Here is a 19,073-nt window from a genome sequence, read left to right on the forward strand (position 1 = left end):
TTAGAGGTCCATGTTGTATTCTAAAACACAAGAATCAATATGGGTAACAAAAATTTGGCCATCTTCATCCTAGTCGCAACAATAGTGGCTCAAGCCACATGGGTTCGAGCAGCTACTAATCTTCCAAAAGAACTAGATATCAAATCACTAAAAGGTGGGGCTGGAACATTTCATTATGTTGGTGATGATAAAGGTTGGACCACGGGTGTTGATTACAAAGCTTGGGCAGCCACGAAGGACATCCAGGCCGGAGAAAATATACGTATATTCTTAACCATTTTACATGATTTGTTGATTTTTAAAATATATTTTGCAGGATTTTATGTGTTGATTTATGTTGTTGATGCAGAGTTCAATTACGATACGAGCAAACATAATGTAGTGTGGATCGGTGAGAAGGAGTATAATGAATGTAAATTTGAGCAGGCACTGATTGACGCCTCAGGCTGTGGATATACATTTTGGACTTTGGCAGATCCAGGAACCTTTTACTTCGCAAGTGCCCGTGGAAACGATTGTAATGAAGGCATGAAGTTACAGATCACAGTCAAGCCAAAATAAAGATCTGAGTAGCTATATATAAGTCACATTTTTGGTGTTTATTTTAATAAATTTTTTACGAGTTGCTAGAGCCAATATGGTTGAAACAATAATAAGTGTATGTAAGTTAAAAGTGGATTGGATTATAATATACTACTAAATTTATTAATTGATTATCATGATTTGTATCAATTGTTTAGAATGGTTTGTACAATAATATTAAAAAAACAAGAAGAAAAATACATGGATGAATACTTAAAACTAAAAAAGAAGATTAGACTTGCATTGTTAATAATCGATCGATGCTTCTTTTGTATCTTTTACTCCAGCAAAAGTGTCAATTTATTGACTACGCTTCGTAAAAATCAATCACGGAACCTCGAACAATCCAGGTTAGAGTTTCCATAGTAGGAGACACGGGATACTAAAAGTAAGTAGGCATGAAGAGGAAGACATGTATCCATAAACCACACTCATATATCATTCATAAGCCCCAACACAAGATTATTCAAAAGCCCATAATAATAGGACAAAATAAAATAGAGCATATTTAAAATGGACTATGAAATTTATATAAATATATTTTTAACAAGTAAATCCTACCTAGAGCATCCATAGATCAAAAGCAACACCCTTCTAATCCGGAATTGGGCAAAATACATAGATCGCTAAAAGTACAAATTTAACTACATCACTTACAAACCGTTGACAAGATTTTTGTTTTTTCTTAGGTACAAACCATTGACAAGTAAATATTTTCGTCTATTTTTGAACGACGGTATTAGATAAAAAAAAATGATAGAAATAAAGAAAACAACAACTAGCCAAAGTCTAGCATTGAAGAGTCCAATTTACAAATTTTCATTTACAATTTACAAATTTACGTCATACAAATTATACGACTTCTATATGTCCCATTCTGGCGACTTAAATTTCGATCTAAGATTTAACCAAAAATAATATTGCTTTTACTTTCTCTACAAGACACGAGATACGTTTGTTGCAAATTTTCGTTCCTTGACATTTCATTACCTCCAAATGGCGTTCAAAACTATGCTTTAATAACCTTCTCTCTTCCAAAACTCTCAGCTTATTGCCAAGTTCCATTGTCTAACCGATTTAACTTTACTAGGAATTGATATCTTTAGCCAAATCAAAACTTTCCACAAAACTGTTTTGGCCATCGAGCATGTAACCAACAAATGGTTTGCCGTTCCTAGTTGAGTTACACAGTTAACCGATTCAAATTTACTAGGATTCGATATCTTCAAAAGTCTTGTTTGTGGTATCAAGTTTTCCAACTACCAAAATTTAGAGAATAAAGAGCATACATATATAGCAAAACATATAAAGTGCATATACAAACCCTAGAAGTCAATAAACAGAAATTTTACTTAATCACTAAAGTTTGCAATACCAGTCTTTACCTATACATTATATATAGAAACGTAAAGAACTACTTGAAAGATTTTATGGAACCCATGGTGGCATGGTATATAAGATTAACCCTCGTGTAGTAAATCCCTATTTACCTAGTGTTTTCTTTGGTTAAAAGAAATTATCCGACTGATTACATCGCCGAATTCTTTATAATAGCTTTTTCAAAGACTTTTTAAACGATTCCAAAGCTTGCAGTTTGTTCCAACTGATTTTTCAAAGGTTAGTTTATGGGTTTGGCTACGGAAGTTTTTGAAAATAATGATCTATCATGTGTTCAAAATCACATAATATGAAAACAAAAACAAAGATTTTTGAAAAAAATCGAAGGTCATTGAGTTAGATCAACTTTAGAAAAACTAAAACAAAGATTTCTAGGTTTTTTGTTGATGAACAAAATACAATTCCAGAACCAAAGAGGTTCATGTCAACAACGTCATGTTTTTTCAAACGAGATATTGATGGTAAATTAAGGCAATTTAGTTATGACTGGTTTAAGGGCTTTAGAAAGAGGTCCTCATATTACTATTGTATGTTTTTAATATGTGATGATAATATTTTTTCTATTATCATACCTGATTTGGCTGATGACCGATCCGAAAATTTCAATATTTACTTGTGAAAACCCTGAACAACGAAAAAAGAGAACCTCGTAAATAAAAATTTCTTAGTCAGTCATGGTAAAGAAAAAATAACAATAACACCAATTTAATTACATCGACCTTTATATTAAATTTGAAAAAAAATGTAACTTCAACTAAATCTATCAAACTGAAAACAAACCCAAACAAAAAAATAATCAGCTTCAAGGTTTCAAGTAATTAATAATATAAAAATATTTTCTTTACTCGGAAACAAAATAACATTAAATAAGCCTAAACTTAACTCATATCAACCGCTAGACATACATAAATACATAATCACAACACAAATGAGAAGCCTAAACAACAAAATTAAGCTAACAAAACGAGAACCGACGAATCTCCATGGGAAGAACCAAATACCCTCTTGAAGTGAGATTTAGAATATGCCTCTAATCAAACCCTATATTTATAATCCAATCATAGTTTGGTGACCAAGACATTACCATATTAATCACGTTACGTTTGGGAAACTAAACCAACTTAATCGACTTACCAACTAGGTCCTTCAATATTCACCGACTTGTAAATATGGTGGAATTACCAACACTATACCCCCATAAATAAAAGAATAACATATCTATAACTTTTTTGTTGGTCTATTATAGCATTATAATGTCAAAATTTCCAGATTTAGATTTATAAAGTTTGAGTGAGTCATTCGGCAAACCCATGTTTTTTTTCTCAATTCTAATGGTGTAGAGAAATTTTAGCATGCTTCCTTCATCTATATATTAGAGGTCCATGTTGTATTCTAAAAACACAAATATCAGTATGGGTAACAAAAATTTGGCCATCTTCATCCTAATCGCAACAATAGTGGCTCAAGCCACATGGGTTCGAGCAGCTACTAATCTTCCAAAAGAACTAGATATCAAATCACTAAAAGGTGGGGCTGGAACATTTCATTATGTTGGTGATGATAAAGGTTGGACCACAGGCGTTGATTACAAAGCTTGGGCAGCCACGAAGGACATCCGGGCCGGAGAAAATATACGTATATTCTTAACCATTTTACATGATTTGTAGATTTTTATAATATATATTGTGTAGGCTTTTATGTGTTAATTTATGTTGTTGGTGCAGAGTTCAATTACGATACGATCAAACATAATGTAGTGTGGATCGGTGAGAAGGAGTATAATGAATGTAAATTTGAGCAGGCACTGATTGACGCCTCAGGCTGTGGATATACATTTTGGACTTTGGCAGATCCAGGAACCTTTTACTTCGCAAGTGCCCGTGGAAACGATTGTAATGAAGGCATGAAGTTACAGATCACAGTCAAGCCAAAATAAAGATCTGAGTAGCTATATATAAGTCACATTTTTGGTTGTTAAAGATTATATTCAAAGAGAAACTAATAACTAATGGTTTGTCACCCATAAGTCTTATGAAAGTGCTTAATAATTAAGACGGGATTACTAATGTCCATGTATAATTGCATATCGTACTATGAATGACTAGTTATTAATTTTCCTCAGTTTTGATTTTGTGCGTCTCTTAATATGTTATGCATGCATAACGACATATATATATATACGAATTAATATACAAATTAAACGTTCTAAAGGGCTTACTTGAAAACTTTGATCACAAATGCTTAAATTTTAAATAAGGACTGTAGTATGATAAATGAGGATCTTGAGCTGACGTCTAATTCAATAACTATATTTCTCTGCTCCTTTTTAAGTCTAAGCTAAAATGAATGTTAACTCATGATTAGGCTTATCTAATACTTATAATAAATGATTACTCCGTCAAGTGGAAGAATGCAATATTAAATATATAATTATATATATTTATATATGGCCACTATAATCATGTATATTATAATATATCAAAATATTAATCATATCTTATTATATATTAGTTTGGTAATTGTTGATAAATCATATTACCCTTACTAGCTCATAAATGGTTTTCCTTGGGTGTATATAAATGAAGAAAATAAATTAAAATCATACCCTAATAACACACACATACAATTTTGTGTTTCTCCTTTCTCCTAAACCCGGTTCCTCTCAAGAACTCTACCACTATCCTTAACTATACATCCTAAAGGAGTAAAGGGTAACTGGACCAAGCTGACAACCATATCATCTACATCCTTCTCTGTTGCGGTTACTACTCTCACTATTGTAACAGGTTCATAGATTTGATATTTATCATATTTTCTATTGCTTACATGAAGAACTAATCAACACTACTTTGTTTCTTTTAATACGCTTTTGGATCATATGAATGCATTCATATGGTACGACTCTTTGAAGCTCATCATTTTGTTATTAACGTGTCTCTCATTTTTGTTCCATTAAATTCTTACATGAGGTAAATGCCTAAAATTGAATGGTATGATTGTTTTTTAAGCAAAACATCTAGGTTCGAATGGTTTGTACAATAATATTAAAAAAACAAGAAGAAAAATACATGGATGAATACTTAAAACTAAAAAAGAAGATTAGACTTGCATTGTTAATAATCGATCGATGCTTCTTTTGTATCTTTTACTCCAGCAAAAGTGTCAATTTATTGACTACGCTTCGTAAAAATCAATCACGGAACCTCGAACAATCCAGGTTAGAGTTTCCATAGTAGGAGACACGGGATACTAAAAGTAAGTAGGCATGAAGAGGAAGACATGTATCCATAAACCACACCCATATATCATTCATAAGCCCCAACACAAGATTATTCAAAAGCCCATAATAATAGGACAAAATAAAATAGAGCATATTTAAAATGGACTATGAAATTTATATAAATATATTTTTAACAAGTAAATCCTACCTAGAGCATCCATAGATCAAAAGCAACACCCTTCTAATCCGGAATTGGGCAAAATACATAGATCGCTAAAAGTACAAATTTAACTACATCACTTACAAACCGTTGACAAGATTTTTGTTTTTTCTTAGGTACAAACCATTGACAAGTAAATATTTTCGTCTATTTTTGAACGACGGTATTAGATAAAAAAAAATGATAGAAATAAAGAAAACAACAACTAGCCAAAGTCTAGCATTGAAGAGTCCAATTTACAAATTTTCATTTACAATTTACAAATTTACGTCATACAAATTATACGACTTCTATATGTCCCATTCTGGCGACTTAAATTTCGATCTAAGATTTAACCAAAAATAATATTGCTTTTACCTTCTCTACAAGACACGAGATACGTTTGTTGCAAATTTTCGTTCCTTGACATTTCATTACCTCCAAATGGCGTTCAAAACTATGCTTTAATAACCTTCTCTCTTCCAAAACTCTCAGCTTGTTGCCAAGTTCCATTGTCTAACCGATTTAACTTTACTAGGAATCGATATCTTTAGCCAAATCAAAACTTTCCACAAAACTGTTTTGGCCATCGAGCATGTAACCAACAAATGGTTTGCCGTTCCTAGTTGAGTTACACAGTTAACCGATTCAAATTTACTATGATTCGATATCTTCAAAAGTCTTGTTTGTGGTATCAAGTTTTCCAACTACCAAAATTTAGAGAATAAAGAGCATACATATATAGCAAAACATATAAAGTGCATATACAAACCCTAGAAGTCAATAAACAGAAATTTTACTTAATCACTAAAGTTTACAATACCAGTCTTTACCTATACATTATATATAGAAACGTAAAGAACTACTTGAAATATTTTATGGAACCCATGGTGGCATGGTATATAAGATTAACCCTCGTGTAGTAAATCCCTATTTACCTAGTGTTTTCTTTGGTTAAAAGAAATTATCCGACTGATTACATCGCCGAATTCTTTATAATAGCTTTTTCAAAGACTTTTTAAACGATTCCAAAGCTTGCAGTTTGTTCCAACTGATTTTTCAAAGGTTAGTTTTTGGGTTTGGCTACGGAAGTTTTTGAAAATAATGATCTATCATGTGTTCAAAATCACATAATATGAAAACAAAAACAAAGATTTTTGAAAAAAATCGAAGGTCATTGAGTTAGATCAACTTTAGAAAAACTAAAACAAAGATTTCTAGGTTTTTTGTTGATGAACAAAAAACAATTCCAGAACCAAAGAGGTTCATGTCAACAACGTCATGTTTTTTCAAACGAGATATTGATGGTAAATTAAGGCAATTTAGTTATGACTGGTTTAAGGGCTTTAGAAAGAGGTCCTCATATTACTATTGTATGTTTTTAATATGTGATGATAATATTTTTTCTATTATCATATCTTATACTAATATGTTACCTGATTTGGCTGATGACCGATCCGAAAATTTCAATATTTACTTGTGAAAACCCTGAACAACGAAAAAAGAGAGCCTCGTAAATAAAAATTTCTTAGTCAGTCATGGTAAAGAAAAAATAACAATAACACCAATTTAATTACATCGACCTTTATATTAAATTTGAAAAAAAAAATGTAACTTCAACTAAATCTATCAAACTGAAAACAAACCCAAACAAAAAAATAATCAGCTTCAAGGTTTCAAGTAATTAATAATATAAAAATATTTTCTTTACTCGGAAACAAAATAACATTAAATAAGCCTAAACTTAACTCATATCAACCGCAGGACATACATAAATACATAATCACAACACAAATGAGAAGCCTAAACAACAAAATTAAGCTAACAAAACAAGAACCGACGAATCTCCATGGGAAGAACCAAATACCCTCTTGAAGTGAGATTTAGAATATGCCTCTAATCAAACCCTATATTTATAATCCAATCATAGTTTGGTGACCAAGACATTACCATATTAATCACGTTACGTATGGGAAACTAAACCAACTTAATCGACTTACCAACTAGGTCCTTCAATATTCACCGACTTGTAAATATGGTGGAATTACCAACACTATACCCCCATAAATAAAAGAATAACATATCTATAACTTTTTTGTTGGTCTATTATAGCATTATAATGTCAAAATTTCCGGATTTAGATTTATAAAGTTTGAGTGAGTCATTCGGCAAACCAATGTTTTTTTTCTCAATTCTAATGGTGTAGAGAAATTTTAGCATGCTTCCTTTCATCTATATATTAGAGGTCCATGTTGTATTCTAAAAACGCAAATATCAATATGGGTAACAAAAATTTGGCCATCTTCATCCTAATCGCAACAATAGTGGCTCAAGCCACATGGGTTCGAGCAGCTACTAATCTTCCAAAAGAACTAGATATCAAATCACTAAAAGGTGGGGCTGGAACATTTCATTATGTTGGTGATGATAAAGGTTGGACCACGGGTGTTGATTACAAAGCTTGGGCAGCCACGAAGGACATCCAGGCCGGAGAAAATATACGTATATTCTTAACCATTTTACATGATTTGTTGATTTTTAAAATATATTTTGCAGGATTTTATGTGTTGATTTATGTTGTTGATGCAGAGTTCAATTACGATACGAGCAAACATAATGTAGTGTGGATCGGTGAGAAGGAGTATAATGAATGTAAATTTGAGCAGGCACTGATTGACGCCTCAGGCTGTGGATATACATTTTGGACTTTGGCAGATCCAGGAACCTTTTACTTCGCAAGTGCCCGTGGAAACGATTGTAATGAAGGCATGAAGTTACAGATCACAGTCAAGCCAAAATAAAGATCTGAGTAGCTATATATAAGTCACATTTTTGGTGTTTATTTTAATAAATTTTTTACGAGTTGCTAGAGCCAATATGGTTGAAACAATAATAAGTGTATGTAAGTTAAAAGTGGATTGGATTATAATATACTACTAAATTTATTAATTGATTATCATGATTTGTATCAATTGTTTAGAATGGTTTGTACAATAATATTAAAAAAACAAGAAGAAAAATACATGGATGAATACTTAAAACTAAAAAAGAAGATTAGACTTGCATTGTTAATAATCGATCGATGCTTCTTTTGTATCTTTTACTCCAGCAAAAGTGTCAATTTATTGACTACGCTTCGTAAAAATCAATCACGGAACCTCGAACAATCCAGGTTAGAGTTTCCATAGTAGGAGACACGGGATACTAAAAGTAAGTAGGCATGAAGAGGAAGACATGTATCCATAAACCACACTCATATATCATTCATAAGCCCCAACACAAGATTATTCAAAAGCCCATAATAATAGGACAAAATAAAATAGAGCATATTTAAAATGGACTATGAAATTTATATAAATATATTTTTAACAAGTAAATCCTACCTAGAGCATCCATAGATCAAAAGCAAAACCCTTCTAATCCGGAATTGGGCAAAATACATAGATCGCTAAAAGTACAAATTTTACTGCATCACTTACAAACCATTGACAAGATTTTTGTTTTTTCTTAGGTACAAACCATTGACAAGTAAATATTTTCGTCTATTTTTGAACGACGGTATTAGATAAAAAAAAATGATAGAAATAAAGAAAACAACAACTAGCCAAAGTCTAGCATTGAAGAGTCCAATTTACAAATTTTCATTTACAATTTACAAATTTACGTCATACAAATTATACGACTTCTATATGTCCCATTCTGGCGACTTAAATTTCGATCTAAGATTTAACCAAAAATAATATTGCTTTTACTTTCTCTACAAGACACGAGATACGTTTGTGGCAAATTTTCGTTCCTTGACATTTCATTAGCTCCAAATGGCGTTCAAAACTATGCTTTAATAACCTTCTCTCTTCCAAAACTCTCAGCTTATTGCCAAGTTCCATTGTCTAACCGATTTAACTTTACTAGGAATCGATATCTTTAACACCAATTTAATTACATCGACCTTTATATTAAATTTGAAAAAAAATGTAACTTCAACTAAATCTATCAAACTGAAAACAAACCCAAACAAAAAAATAATCAGCTTCAAGGTTTCAAGTAATTAATAATACAAAAATATTTTCTTTACTCGGAAACAAAATAACATTAAATAAGCCTAAACTTAACTCATATCAACTGCTAGACATACATAAATACATAATCACAACACAAATGAGAAGCCTAAACAACAAAATTAAGCTAACAAAACGAGAACCGACGAATCTCCATGGGAAGAACCAAATACCCTCTTGAAGTGAGATTTAGAATATGCCTCTAATCAAACCCTATATTTATAATCCAATCATAGTTTGGTGACCAAGACATTACCATATTAATTACGTTACGTTTGGGAAACTAAACCAACTTAATCGACTTACCAACTAGGTCCTTCAATATTCACCGACTTGTAAATATGGTGGAATTACCAACACTATACCCCCATAAATAAAAGAATAACAGATCTATAACTTTTTTGTTGGTCTATTATAGCATTATAATGTCAAAATTTCCGGATTTAGATTTATAAAGTTTGAGTGAGTCATTCGGCAAACCAATGTTTTTTTTTCTCAATTCTAATGGTGTAGAGAAATTTTAGCATGCTTCCTTATTCTATATATTAGAGGTCCATGTTGTATTCTAAAAACACAAATATCAATATGGGTAACAAAAATTTGGCCATCTTCATCCTAATCGCAACAATAGTGGCTCAAGCCACATGGGTTCGAGCAGCTACTAATCTTCCAAAAGAACTAGATATCAAATCACTAAAAGGTGGGGCTGGAACATTTCATTATGTTGGTGATGATAAAGGTTGGACCACAGGCGTTGATTACAAAGCTTGGGCAGCCACGAAGGACATCCGGGCCGGAGAAAATATACGTATATTCTTAACCATTTTACATGATTTGTAGATTTTTAAAATATATTGTGTAGGCTTTTATGTGTTGATTTATGTTGTTGGTGCAGAGTTCAATTACGATACGAGCAAACATAATGTAGTGTGGATCGGTGAGAAGGAGTATAATGAATGTAAATTTGAGCAGGCACTGATTGACGCCTCAGGCTGTGGATATACATTTTGGACTTTGGCAGATCCAGGAACCTTTTACTTCGCAAGTGCCCGTGGAAACGATTGTAATGAAGGCATGAAGTTACAGATCACAGTCAAGCCAAAATAAAGCTCTGAGTAGCTATATATAAGTCACATTTTTGGTGTTTATTTTAATAAATGTTTTTACGAGTTGCTAGAGCCAATATGGTTGAAACAATAATAAGTGTATGTAAGTTAAAAGTGGATTGGATTATAATATACTACTAAATTTATTAATTGATTATCATGATTTGTATCAATTGTTTAGAATTTGTTTCTATGCTAAGTTCTATGTAAAAATGTCACAAGAGTTTATGATATGCTAACTAAAGATAACTACAATGATCTCTTGTAGGAGCAACATTCAACGTAAGCTCGTACAAGGATCACAGTCTTTCCCCATGCTCACGTCATCCATTCCACATTTTGCGTAGGAGCAAACATTACTACACGTACCAGGCTTAGTGCTCAACTTTAATATTAATTCCAAGTAGCCAAGAATTAATTCAAATTTAATTTGTGTTTAACCTGCCATGTAAATTTGTAATTCACATAAGTTGGGCATCTACCTCCATTACTAGAAAAAACCAAAAGTTGCAGCAGATTCCAGCTTTCGGTTATAACTTGGTTCAAACTCATTAATGCGACCGATTTTGTGACTAGAGTTTTAGTTGCATATTTAGCGACCAAATCGTATTTGCAACAAAACTAGTTTTTTACCCCGCGTGTTACGTTGGGGCAGTCGGCAAAACCCAAGCATTAAGATGGTGAGTCGACGCACATTCGGCCTGTATCGGTTGCGGTAAAATTTAAGTGTTAAAAATAAAAAAATTAAGTCGTTAAATTAACATATAAAAATAACAAAATATCTAAAAATATATTTATTTGGTCGGCAAGAGCGGGCGGTAGTAAAATTTAAGCGTTGTTGGTCCTAGACATTGAGGCGGTAACTCGACACGAATACGGTCAGTTTCAATTACGTTCGTTTCAAAACCAAAGCTAAAAACGGAAAAATATAATTTAAAAAAAAACAAGTGATCGAGGTGGATCAGTGGCTAACTGGGGGGGGGGGGGGGTCGGTCGGTAAACTTGTGTATTGGTAAAACCTTAGCATTGTCGGAGATGGTGAGTCAATGCAAATCCGATCGGTTTCTGTTAGGTTCGTTGTGACACTAAAAGTAAAAAAAATTGACTTTAATTTTGTTGGTTTCTATTATGTTAATTAAGGAAATGGAACTAAATAAAATAAAATCAAAATTTACGGACTAATATGGTTCTCATCATCACCTCCTTGGACAACTCAAATAATTACATAGATGGACCCAAACAATTGGTGTTTTGAAGTTAATATTCTAGTGTTTAATTGGAATTTAAGATAACATTTCTGGGCGTATCTTTTGTAGGTAAATGATTGAGGTTTTCGCTACAACTTCGATATCAAGCATGCTTACGGGGAAAGAGCCTATCGATCGCCACGGGCTAGTGGTGGTGTTCTTTCTCTACCACCACTTCCATATCTTTTAATAGGGCTTTAAAAAATACTAAGTCACCCTCCGAATCAAACACCTATTTCATCATACTCAGGAAAAGCTTCTAACTCAAAATCCAAAAACTCATCCTCCTCACACAACTTATTCTCACCATTTTCCTCAACACCAAACATCAACTCAAGTGAATACCCAAATCCAATTCATTCTCTATATCTTCTTTCTTTACTAACGACTTTTGATAAACAACCCACTTTTCTTCATTTATCTCATCATCAGAGTCACTCTAGTAATCAATAAAAGTAACCTTTGAAATCGGAGGTGGGACTTCAACGTCCGTTTTCGTCTCCGTTACTTTAGTGATCTCCTCATCTGACTCGTCTACAAATCCCAAAAACTTCAATCTCTCATCTTCTTTTTCATCCAGTCTCCTAGCGATGTTTTCTATTGTACTTTGTAGATCTGTAAGAACAGTATGTTGACTTTTCAAGATAATATCATGGTCAGCTAACATCTTTTGGGTATCTATAGCCATATATTGGGTTAACATCTTGGCGTGTCTTTTGTGGGTTTCTAATTGAGGTTTTCGCTACAAGGTCGGTATCAGCATTCTTACGGGGAACGAACCTATCGCAGGCGCTGTAAGTTTCTTCATATTTTTTTGTTCAATCTTCGATATATCTTATCCCTCTTTATATATGAACCTCCAACATGTAGTGTTGGAAATTGAAATGTTTGGTCAATTCTATGTGTTTGTGAAAATGCCTATAATAATATTGTAATATTATTGTTTTTATAATCATATTAACACATCAATCATATATAATAAAACTAAAAGCATCATTGTTAAGAACATTCTTGCAAGGTTTAACGGTAAACTATTGTCAATTATTTTTTGCAAGGTTCAACCCTATTATCTTTCAGTTTATTTGAACTGTTTGAGATAAATAAAACCAATATTACCCATTACAGTTATATGAGTCGAAATCATATAACTCTCTTTTAGTTTATAGAATCATATTATTAGACAAGACTTATTTTCTTTTATATGATTTGGTAATTTGAATTTTATTATGTTATATTATTGCGGACATATGTTACCGAAGAGATTGTGAATAATGCGGTTGACTCAGCACTAAAGCGTACAAGTTAATCTTAATCGTGGCACTAAAACTTAGATTTGAATGTTTAATTTACATGTATTTACATAAATAGATATGCACGGGTTGGGTCAGGCAATGGGTATAATAAAATTGGGTCGGGTAATGGTTTGAACTGGTGTGGGGTATTTGGTTAAACAACTAGGTAATTATTAAAATTGGTCGGGTTGGGTGTGTGTCAACACGGGTCGGATTGGGTATGTGTCAAAACAGGTCGTGTTAGGCCAATTGACTTCATGGCCACTGTATATCTATCAAGATATGAAAGTTCCTTAATATAAACTGAACAAAATACGCTAACATTTAAAAATATATAAATATACTAAATTACAATTTCTTAGATACTGTAAAATTCAAAAAATGTATATATGCTATGTTTTCGTATTCTAAGAGGGATAAGTATAACCTTTGTTAATGTTATGAACGTGTATGTGATGTTTTTTTAAGTATAATCGTTTTGTTTTTAATATTATATATTTTTTTTATCAAGGATACACCACCATTTAATTGTTTGCAGTTTAAATAAATACACGCGAAGAAGGTTCATCTTTGATGGTTTCACATGTAAGTTTGGGTGTTTAACAGCTTCATATTCACTTTACCCCTAAATATAATAAAATGGAAACCAAAAACATAGTTTCTATAATTAAATTCTACATGTTTTAACGACGAACTTGTGACAAAAATAGTCACTAACTCCATTAGTAAATGAATAACTTTTGTTTTTTACTTTTCTAAAGTGCATCGGTAATTTCACTGGCAAAAACAAAATATAATTAGTTTTATACTCGTTCAGTAGACACAGGTTGATTAATATCATAATCAATATCATAACTACTTACCAATGATTATCATGTAGATTGGTTAGGTCTATTTTAAGTTATGATTTAGTGGTCACTTTTTCTTAGTTTAAAGTTCTAAAAATATATAGGTCATGGTTTTTTAAAATTCAAAGAAAGGTAGTTATGATATTAATCAACCTGTGTCTACTGAACGAGTATAAAACTAGTTATATTTTGTTTTTGCCAGTGAAATTACCGATGCACTTTAGAAAAGTAAAAAACAAAAATTATTCATTTACTAATGGAGTTAGTGACTATTTTTGTCAAAAGTTCGTCGTTAATACATGTAGAATTTAATTATAGAAACTATGTTTTTGGTTTCCATTTTATTATATTTAGGGGTAAAGTGAATATGAAGCTGTTAAACACCTAAACTTACATGTGAAACCATCAAAACTACCTACTTTAACTTACCGCCTCAATGCTTAGGACCAACAACACTTGGATTTACCACCACCCGGGTTTTACCAACCTGCCCCGACGCAACGCACCAGGTAAAACTCTAGTTTTATATAAAGAGAAAGCAACATTGATGAGGGGCCGATTTTTTTTTATTCAAGGTGGCTTGACAAATGAGGTTTTGGAGAGGCAGCCGTGAAGAAGGAAAAGAGAGAAAGAGCGCTTTGATTCGAGTACAGATTGTTTGGGTTCAACACCTACTCAACCAAACATCATTATTCCCGGTTTGAATTTATTATTATCTTTATCAATTCAATGTATGAACTTAATTATTTAGTTTTGCTCTTGAATATGGTTGTTGACTAAAACCTTAGACCGCCTAGGCTTATAATGAACTTTTGTTGATATTTAATTTTGGTTTGGATTCTGTTTTTGTTATGGTTTATGACTAAGTAAGAGGTTTCTTGATATTTTTTCGATGCATATGTGTGCTTAAGTTTGTTTGGTGAGTCTTATTGTTTCACAGCTTCTTTGGTGATTGTTTCACATGATAGGATTTTGTTAGGTCATCTATTGTGTGTTTTTGACTAGTTTGTAGTTGATTTGTAATAATACCATAGGAAGAATATTATAAATCAAGTAGACTTAAGTGCGCTGCTAATCTAAATAGCTGTAAGGTGATAGATTATGTGATAGGTCTTGGTTGATGAATTTCTAGATTTAGTTCTTCGTAAGGAGTCCGTCTAGATTTGGTTTATTTGCCTTGTCTATCTATTTGAGGGAATTCTTTAAATTACCTTTGATTTATGCGCTGTAAAGTAAGACTTCTTATAGAGGTACTTGTCATAAAATAAATTAGCAATAGTAAGTGAGTCTAATTAAAATCGGTAATTATAATAGCTTATTAGGATTCCATAGGTGTTTCCTTGAGAAGGGTCAAGGGTCCTGTTCGATTTCCCCTTAAGTGAATAATTTAAGATTCCGGTTCCATAATTAACATTTTCCTACCATTTGATAATTGATACATTAGGGATTCTAGCCTATGTGGTTGTTCATCATCGTTTGAGTTAAGTCCTGGTTAAAGTCGTCTTAAGTTTTATTAATTAATTTAATCATAGTTTTTAGTAAAACCCCCATTTTAAGAATAAATAAGTAATCGTATCCGTAGTTAAGTCTAATTAGTTAGTTTGCGTAATTAAAAGAGTCTCGTGGGTTCGATATTCATGCATACTTAGTTGTACTAGAGTCGACCGGTTCACTTGTCGGTTAGTAGTTTTAGTTAAGAGTCCAAAATTATTATTTTGTATTTAGATTAGCGTTTATTTAGTTAATAAATTTATAACTACTTTTAGCACATCAACGGGTGGTCAGACGATTTATATATGAACTTTGTCTAACTTAGACATGTGGCATAATGTTATTGGATCTTGGAACACATTAGCACGATTCCAAATGTGTCTCCTCCAATTGTTTTCACTATAACTTTAAAGGAATGATTTTAAACTTCGGATCAATTGTGGATTCTCTCTCTACAATTGGATTATTTTGAGAATTTTCCTTAAATATTTCATTTGTCAGCAACGCAAAAACGATGTTTTAATAAAGTGTGAACACTATTAAAGTAGAAGATCGTAGATCTGGTTTTTTGTCCTAAAAACCTTTGGAACAAAAAACAATACTACAAAAATAACTTTTTTGGTCTACTTTATTCTTCAAATGTTGTAGATAGAGATGAGCAAATTCGGTACTGGTAACGATTAGTACCGGTATCGATGCCGAAATTGGTACCGAATAGTATCAAAGTTTTTAGTTTTGGGATAGATACGGTACCAGTATGACACAGTATTGTACCGGTATTTCTTGAATTTTTACCTCAATACCGGTACCGAACCGAATATTTCGATAACGGTACAGGTACCAAGAATTTGTGATTTTCGGAATCAGTATTTTCGGTACCGGTATGGTACCGAGCTTATCCCTAGTTGTAGGTGCTCTTATGTGCCAAATACTTATTGTACTACAACTAATATTATATATACTAGATATCCTAAAGTCGCTTAACAAGATAACTTGAGTTGCCGAATGCTTTTCGTGTAGATGTCATTTTGATTATTGACTTTATTTTTGGGGCTCTTTCTTTTGGTTGTTATTTTGAGCGTTATCGTAAATAACCAAAATGATACCACCCAAATTCACTTCCCCCCCCCCACACACACACCACCCACACACACACACCATGTTGTGCGGATATCCTACTAGTTAATAACATATGTGATTTTTTGTTAATCCGGTCATTTCGTGTATGCTTGTAACTAGAGGTGCATAAATCGGGTTTTTCTAAACCCGGGATCGGGTATGGAACCGGTTTCGGGTATGATCGGGTATTGGAAAATCAGGTATTGAGAGAAATCGGGTAAGGTTCGGGTAGGGTATTAGGGAGAAAAACTAAACCCTATGTACCCGGGTAGGGTATGATCGGGTTCGGGTATGGGAACCGGGTACGACCGGGTATTAATACCCGGTTTTGAATTTGTAATTTTTTATACATTTTTTAATTTGTTTAAAATTTAAACTTGTTTTGTAATTTATAAAAATAATTAAACTATATTACAAAAACCATAAATCCACCTAATTACAAATTATTTACTTAGTAATATGCATTTTACAAAAACTTAAACATAAAAGTTGTGAAATAAACATAAAATATACTATAAAAACTCAGGTATTATTTCGGGTATTAGAAAATTTGTATTGGGTATCGGGTATAACCGGGTATCAGGTATAGGGTATGACCGGGTCCGGGTATTTACGGGTATAAATCGGGTACCGTTTCGGGTACGGGTATTGACCTCAAAATGCATACCCTATCCATACCCTACGGGTAGGGTCGGTTACAGTTTCGGGTATAGAATACCCTGGTATAAAATAAACCGGCTCCGGGTATTTTTTCGGGTCCGATTCCAGGTACGGGTTTTTTGTGCACCTCTACTTGCAACAAGCCTTGGGCCAACCCATAGCCCATTGGACACTTTTTTGCATCTTATTCAAGTTTTCTCTCCTGCTCAATTTATATTTTGGTTTGCTATTACAATGCGAGATTCGGGTGTTGATATTTCTTTAATAATACAATGATCTAAATATAATACAAGTAAAGGGGACAATTAAGGAGCTATTTAGGGTAATCACATCATCCTAACTAACTGATGATTACAATTGATTTACAAAATGCACGTAAATAATCGGTTGATATTAATGGCTAGTAGTCCCCCGCAGTTTGAGCCGTATGTGAGCGGAGGCATAAACTCAATCGAAAGCGGGGAAGTAATTGTTTCGGTTGTTGGGTCAATTGTTGTTTGGCCCAAGTGTAAGGCCCAACCCAAAAATTAAGGTTTTATAATATTTGGTAATGTCTTGGCAAGCAATTAGGTTAGTCTATATAAACCGAGTTATGGTTAGACATTAGAGAGTGTGAAGTTGGTGTAACCGAGTTAAGGTTCATCAAGAGTCAAACCGAGTTAGGGTTTGATAGATTGTAATAAGTTTTTTGAGTTAAATTTTCTTATTAATAAACAAGAGTTATTTGTTTATATCGTGTTTGATTATCGATCCGGGACTTGAATTGGTATTAGAGCCAAATTCAAGAAATCAATAATCGACTAAGCCGCCAACGAGAAGAAGATCGCTAAGTATATTGCTTTTTCTCTTTGTTGTTTGTGGTTTAAGGAGACGTGTGGACCGTGTGGTTCTTTATCTGTGCAAGACACGGATTCCAAGAAAACAAATAAGTGGTTTGACTTTCTTCTTTGGGGTACATCGAAACTAAGGAAAAAGATACGGGGTGTGTTTCTTTATTAGTTGAAAAGGGAAGATTTGGCACAGGTCATTATAATTAAAAGAAAAGGAAATAAGCAATCAGGTTCAATATTTATTGGTTATATAAGGTTTAATCATTATTGGTTAAATAAGAAGGATAACCATTATTATTGGGTTTTATTTGGGTTGAACAAGACAGTTCAATTCAAAGTTCGTTTTTATACGGGTTAAACGAGTTACGTTTTAACCAAGATTTGAGCAAGCGTGTTCGGTTCTGAAAAGTTGTTCAGACTGAGTGGTTTGTATTTGTTCTAACGAAGTGGAGCAAGGGTGTTCGACGACGTCAATGGCAGGTGACAAATAAGAGCTTATAATCCAACCCAAAGCTAGTGGGGGGATATCGCTGCAGATTCCAAAGTTGAACGAACTAATCACATCACATGGGCGATTGTGGTGGAAGCGATCTTGATGATCAAGAGTTATGGGAAGTTGTTCAACCAAATTAGGATGCAGTTATTGATGCGAAGAAGAATAAAACGGAAAGAGCGTTTTTGTTTCAAGTAATAGAAGGTGATATTCTTCTTTAGATTTCTCAATACAAGAATGCCCGGAATATATGGACGGCTTTGAAAGCACTGTATGTTGGGGCCGAGCGAGTTCAAAAAGCTCAACTTCTAACGTTGAAAAGTGAATTTGATAAACTCAAGATGGCGGAAAACGAGACCGTTGACGAGTTTGTAGGAAAAATAACAGGTATGGTTTCAAAGGCAACGAGTCTAGGTCACATGTTCGAGCAAGATGTCTTGGTGAAGAAGTTACTGGATGCGGTTCCAGATAAGTACTTTCAACTGGTAGCCTCAATCGAGCAAAGTGTTGATCTTGATAGTTTGGTGTTT

General features: G+C 33.0%; 4 protein-coding genes across 4 annotated transcripts; all 4 read left to right on the forward strand.

Moving 5' to 3' along the window:
• The first annotated feature begins 39 nt into the window (after window positions 1-39).
• Window positions 40-561, forward strand: LOC143588777 (mavicyanin-like). The gene is made up of 2 exons (XM_077069699.1): window positions 40-262; window positions 317-561. Exons 1-2 carry the CDS (start codon window positions 40-42, stop codon window positions 559-561), a joined length of 468 nt encoding a protein of 155 aa, XP_076925814.1.
• A 2,831-nt stretch (window positions 562-3,392) lies between these two features.
• LOC143588788 (mavicyanin-like) lies at window positions 3,393-3,916 on the forward strand. The gene is made up of 2 exons (XM_077069709.1): window positions 3,393-3,615; window positions 3,705-3,916. The coding sequence occupies exons 1-2, from the start codon at window positions 3,393-3,395 to the stop codon at window positions 3,914-3,916; spliced, it is 435 nt and encodes a 144-aa protein (XP_076925824.1).
• A 3,762-nt stretch (window positions 3,917-7,678) lies between these two features.
• On the forward strand, window positions 7,679-8,200 carry LOC143588799 (mavicyanin-like). Its single transcript, XM_077069717.1, has 2 exons — window positions 7,679-7,901; window positions 7,956-8,200. The coding sequence occupies exons 1-2, from the start codon at window positions 7,679-7,681 to the stop codon at window positions 8,198-8,200; spliced, it is 468 nt and encodes a 155-aa protein (XP_076925832.1).
• A 1,842-nt stretch (window positions 8,201-10,042) lies between these two features.
• Window positions 10,043-10,564, forward strand: LOC143588810 (mavicyanin-like). The gene is made up of 2 exons (XM_077069724.1): window positions 10,043-10,265; window positions 10,320-10,564. The coding sequence occupies exons 1-2, from the start codon at window positions 10,043-10,045 to the stop codon at window positions 10,562-10,564; spliced, it is 468 nt and encodes a 155-aa protein (XP_076925839.1).
• Window positions 10,565-19,073: the final 8,509 nt, after the last annotated feature.

Source organism: Bidens hawaiensis, unplaced genomic scaffold, assembly GCF_021521415.1.
Source record: "Bidens hawaiensis isolate Kalapana, Puna unplaced genomic scaffold, B.hawaiensis_p1.1 tig00001576_1, whole genome shotgun sequence".
Classification (NCBI taxonomy): Eukaryota; Viridiplantae; Streptophyta; class Magnoliopsida; order Asterales; family Asteraceae; genus Bidens; species Bidens hawaiensis.